The 5,898-nt window shown below is 27.7% G+C and overlaps 1 protein-coding gene across 1 annotated transcript; it reads right to left on the reverse strand.

The window, feature by feature from the left end:
- Positions 1-790: 790 nt before the first annotated feature.
- LOC101497872 (flavonol 7-O-beta-glucosyltransferase UGT74F1) lies at positions 791-3,166 on the reverse strand. The gene is made up of 2 exons (XM_004504148.4): positions 2,428-3,166; positions 791-1,659 (listed from the first exon to the last, which is right to left on the reverse strand). Exons 1-2 carry the CDS (start codon positions 3,109-3,111, stop codon positions 934-936), a joined length of 1,410 nt encoding a protein of 469 aa, XP_004504205.1. The 5' UTR covers positions 3,112-3,166; the 3' UTR covers positions 791-933.
- Positions 3,167-5,898: the final 2,732 nt, after the last annotated feature.

Raw genomic sequence — 5,898 nt, forward strand, 5'->3', positions numbered from 1 at the left:
TTTTTTGCTACCTAGAACTTTAATCATAAGAAATTATTAAATGAACATTCAAGCGTTTAATAAATTGAATAATTTTTTATTTGAATTTATGAAATTCTTAAACTCCTTGGGATCAATATGCTTAGCGGTAGATGGTTGTAATTTTGAAGCACGACTTCAGCCTGAAGGTAAAAAGTATCATGAGCAATGTTTTTATTTTTCATAACTTATTATCAATTGAATTCAAAATGTTTGGTACATTTTATTTTATTTCTTTTTGAAAAAATCATTTGATCCAAAAAAACAATGTAAAAAACTGATTCGAGATGTCTACACCATTGGCAAAGAAATGGTTGAATGGTTTGCTTATTTTTATTTAAAAAGTTTTATTTATAACCTAAAAAGATATCTTATGACAAATTAGAAAATTCTTATATATTTGTTTTATTATGGAAAATGCTAATAAGTGTTTCAAGGGTATTAAGACACAAAATGAAATGTAATTTTGACAGTGGTGTGTTGCATTCAATTTTTTCAATTTTGATATTTTTCACACAAAATTTCATTTTTATTTTTTTTAAGAGCACTTGTTAGTATGACTCTTTTATTATTTATTAGATTTATTTTTACAAGATATTATATAATTATTTTATGAAAATTGTGTCTATTTTTAATGTTAAGGCCTTTAATAGGATTAATCTAGTGAAACTTATGTGAACTCGATTAAAAATTTGTGTATAAATATATCAAATATCTCTACATTTAATATCTGAGCTGTTAATTGTGTATATATATAAAAGCACCATGGGCATAAGGAAAATAAACTTCTCATACAATCCAAATCCAAAAAGACTCCCTCAGTTGTAATTTTGGGGATCCATAACCAATATTAATTGAAAACAATAGGGACATATTCAACTTATTTACAAATTCATAATCAATATCAATATTAGTTTAGGATCTATTGAGTGAATTTACAAATTCATTGATATTGTTGTCTGAAGAGCCACCAAGACTTACTGCTTCTATAGCCAATTCCCTCCATTTCTTAGCATTAATCCTCATTTCTCTTCCATGTTCACTTTCCATCACTTCCCTAATGCAACTCTCAATCTCTTCTCTTGTCACAATCCCATTCTCATATACCAAAACTCTAATTCCCACTTTCCAAACATCCTCAACAAATTTAGCATTCATAGGCTGATCAGTCCATTGTGGAATTGCAACCATAGGCACCCCTAAACACAATGCTTCAAGTGTTGAATTCCAACCACAATGTGTTACAAAACAACCAATAGCTTTGTTGGATAACACTTCCAATTGTGGTATCCAATTCACTACCAACCCTTTTCCACTTAAACTAATTTCCTCCACCAACTCTTTTGAGATATTTTTTCCCTCCATATTAGGGACCACCCATAAGAAATTTAAACCACTTCCAATTAATCCCAATGCTATTTCCTTCATTTGTTCTATGCTAAAACATACCATGCTACCAAATGATACATAAATAACTGACCCTTCAGGCTTTGTGTTCAACCAATTAATGGCTGATGAGTCTAATTGGAAGAGATTCAAATCATTGTCTTTGTCATTTGGAATTTCCTTGTCCAAGTAAAAAGATGGAACTGTTGGCCCAATTGTCAATATTGGACATAGCTTTGACATAGAATCTACCACCTATATATCATTCATATAAAGAAAACAAAAATGATGAGATGAGAGCATAATTTGTTCAACCAAAATTCAGTTTATATCACATAATTACTTTTCGTTACAATTACTACTCCACCATATATCAATTAAAAACTGTAACTAATACTTCATTTGTTCCTTGTACCCAAAAAAATATTACTTCATTTGTTCCTTTTTAAGGGTTTGTTTTCAAGAAAACTTTTGTTCCTTATTTGTTAAAATTATCTCTAACTATATATTTATTGCAGTCAGAAAAAAATAGTTAAAAATACTACAAGAAAAAGATAAACAATTTTCATCAAAAGTAACAAATTTTAATTTTTTTTAGTATGCAAAAATAACTTTAAAGCAACAATAAAAAAGGCATAAGTTGTAGCTGACATTTGATTCTATTTAAGGATGGTTGTTGTAAGATGATATCATATGAATATATAAATGGCTTATGATATATTACATACATAATTTTTAAATATGTCGGTATGCTATTTTTATTTATTTACTTTTATGCTAACCTACCATAACTAGGTATTGAATTCCCTGGAAAAGGAGTGTCCCAACACCATTTGCTGACTGAGTAAAAAAAAACCATTTTCTCAATCTAATTATAGTTATCTTATTTTTGCTAATGAAAGATGTTGCTTGACACACAAAAAATAAAATGAATGACAAATTGCTACATATTCTAGAAGAATGAGGAAAAAAGTACAAACGTGACAATGAATGAATATAAAGAGAAGGAAGTGAGCCAAAAACCTTATCTTCTAGCTTGTAGAAGGAATTGACAAGAATGACATCTGCTTTATGGATGTTAGAAAATTGATTCATAACCAACTCATAGTAAGCAGGATAGAAGCCAGGGTCATTAACAAATGAGGGTGTATCTTTGATGTCAAGCAAAGGAAGCCCTTGTATAGAAATTGTCATCGAAGAAATTGGAAGCTTTAAAAGTCCATGATGAACATAATAATATATGTAATTGACACCAGACATTTGAGTGAAAAAAGCAGCTCCTAATAATCCAAACTCTTTGGCTACATCCAATACCCAATAAATCAAAGGGTCATATATTACACAATCTATAGGGTCATTAGAAAAGTTGTATTTTTTTATGAGTTCTTTCAAATTATTGGAACCTATGGTTTCCATGTGAGATAGATAGGTTGATATGTTGTTAGCTTGTGCAAAGCCACCTTGATCATATCCATCTGAAATGAAATCAAACTGAAGAGTGGAAGGTAAGGATGATGATTTGAGATGCATTGTTTTTGAGATGAAAATTGTTGTGACCATTGTGACTTTAACTCCTTTTGTGCTCAAACGTTTGCTGAATTGAAGCATTGGGTTTAAGTGACCTTGGCTTGGGTATGGAATCATTAACACATGTTTATTACTATTACTACTACTACACCCCCTCACTGTTCTCTTTTTTTCTTCCATATGCTATCTTTTTTTTATAATACTTTCTTATCCTATTAGTGACACAAGCTAGAGAATTGAATCTATATATAGTTGAGGTGATGATGAATGTATGGTTTTATACGATTGCTAGTAAAATCATCACACCTTCAAATTGTAAGGGCCATTCATTTTTTTTCCATATTCATACTTATATTACACGTAACTAGACAACTTGTCTTTAATCTCAACTTGAAAGTATCTCCAAATGAGACAATGAATGGATAAAGAACCAAGACAACAAAAGGTTGCAAGTCAATTGAAACTATCTTAACATCACATTCTCTCTCGTACAGCTTTTCTCCCCCGTCCCCCTTTTTTCTTATTAAGTATTTTTTTTAAACTATTATTTCCTCATTTACTATGCAATAATATTGATATATAATCTTGAACAATAATTGACAATATAAAAACAATATTATTGAAGTATCCGTGAACTAAGAGTGTGTCACACAAATAGTTGTACCTTGATTGCATTTCATAATGTCGTTATTATTGTTTGAACTTAGAATTTACAAGAGAGTGGTTGAAAAATAGAAGATAGATTTTGATGTCTGTATGTAGTGGAACTTGCATTAAGATGATTTGAAGATATTGGATGAATTGTATTTTTTTATGAGTTATTGAAATGAAAGTTTTGATGAATAATTATAGTTTTTTAAGTGTATTGATAAGTCGTTGAGTGATAAATTAAAGTTGAAATTATATAATGTATGAAATAATTGTACTTTGACAAAGGAACACATTTGCATTATATATTGAAGAAATAAAACATAATGGAATAGAAAATGAATTTGAAATGTTCCACATCAGAATTTTGGTGAGTTAGCAAATATTGGAGGATGTGACACATATGAAGAATTTTGTTGTTCTGTTTTTTTAAAAATCAATATGAAATTTTATGTCTCTGTCGAATGATTATTGATATAGTAGTTATATATATTCAATGTAATTTATAGAAGAAAAGTACCCAACAATAAAAGACACATATAAATAGTCGAAATATATTTTAGTGGTAAGCAAGAGAGACATATGTACTCTCAATTTAGAAGAAGTTGAAGAAATTTCTCTTGTTATTAAGTTCAATATTATATATTCTGAAAAGATGTATACAATTGCTAGCAAATAAGTAGATGGCAGGTAGAGGTGAAAATGTGAAGTTGATTAATCCATACATAAAAAACATATAAGTAGATGACAGACAGAGGCGAAAATGTGAAGTTGATTAATGCGGACAAAATAAATTGTATTGAGTAGTAATGTGAAATTATTGTGAAAGGTGTTGAACAAATATTATAAAATAATAATGTGACGTCGTGAAATAGTGGACGGTGTATAAAATTTCTGAAAAAGCTATTTAGAAATGAGTAAATGAAACTCTCTATAAAGACTTACACGTTAGTTTTTTTGCTGAGGTGAGAAATGTTTGAATATATGTGAAAGAAATAGTATGAGATGGTAGCGAAGTCTGTTTTAAATATATATAATAGATGTAATGAAATGACTAAATTAATAGTTATTAATTTATACCGCAAAATTTTATTTACGTTGTTAGTACTTAGTCAATTTTCTCTTTTATAATTATATAATTTTTATTGATTAAAAATGATTTTATTGATAAAATAATCAATGAATTATTATCGTTCTATCTAAAATTTTAATTTCGAATAAATTTTCCTGAAGAACATTGTAAGGATCATCCATGTAAAATTTAAAAATTTTGATAAAAAATAAATTAAATATAAATTTTTAAGTTTCAAAAATTTAAAAATTTATATTTAATTTATCATTTGTTAAAAGATTAAAAAAAATTAAGGAAAATGTTTATAACGTATCCTAAACAATAGTGCAAAAAAATTATACAATAATGCAAAACAAATATCAAAATTAAAAAGATAGATATGAAAATAAAGACGAAATTTTTTAAAGAATTAAAAAGTTATAAAATATTTGTAGACACTAAAATTAAATTTTTAAAATTTTATTAATTTTATAAAGAATAAAATTTTATTTAACCATTAATTTTATTATTTAAAATAGTTGGTGAAGCACTATATTTTGGGCATTTTGATGTTCACTTTTCACATGAATGATAATGAGCCTCTATGGACATTAAGTGTTTATATCAGCGTCCATTATCCATAATTTATCTATGAAAACACAATACCAAAAATATCACATGTGTTCCAAAATCTTAACCAAAAATACTACAAATGTCTTATCCAAAATTACACCAAATGTGATCCAAAACCTGATCTTAATCTATGTAGAATTATTTGCACTACTTTCATTACAACGTTAATAATGTAATACTTAACAAAATACACCAATATTTAATAAATGTAATATTCTCTTTTTTGTTGATATATTTTTTTAAATATATATTAAATAGTCAAATGATCAGTTATTATATACAGGAGGAAGTACAAACTAATGTATGTATCTAGGAAAACAAAAACATTCGAGTAAACGTAAAAAGAGTAAATATATATAAATAACAAAGATATACCTGGCATCCCTAACTAGTCAACAATTTATGTTTCCGGATTTTTAACAGCGGAGGAAAGCATCTCCCTTCATGTTTACCAATAAAATGTTCCAACAAGTGATGGTTTTTTCAGTGACAAACCTGGCTTCTGTTGTTTGCTATTCTTTTATTACACTTCCAGCTAATTGATGTATGACACAGAATCGACTAGTCATTTTCAATCATAGAATTTTCAGTAAATCCCCTCTACCAAAAGATAAAATAAAACTGGCAAACATTCC

This window comes from Cicer arietinum, chromosome 6 (genome assembly GCF_000331145.2).
Source record: "Cicer arietinum cultivar CDC Frontier isolate Library 1 chromosome 6, Cicar.CDCFrontier_v2.0, whole genome shotgun sequence".
NCBI classification, from domain to species: Eukaryota; Viridiplantae; Streptophyta; class Magnoliopsida; order Fabales; family Fabaceae; genus Cicer; species Cicer arietinum.

Excerpts from the sequence above, each read along its gene's own strand:
- LOC101497872 (XM_004504148.4), bottom strand. The coding sequence starts at position 3,111 with ATGGAAGAAAAAAAGAGAACAGTGAGGGGGTGTAGTAGTAGTAATAGT. Across the intron at positions 1,660-2,427 it reads TCTACAAGCTAGAAGATAAG|GTGGTAGATTCTATGTCAAA; the intron begins GTTTTTGGCTCA and ends AATGATATATAG.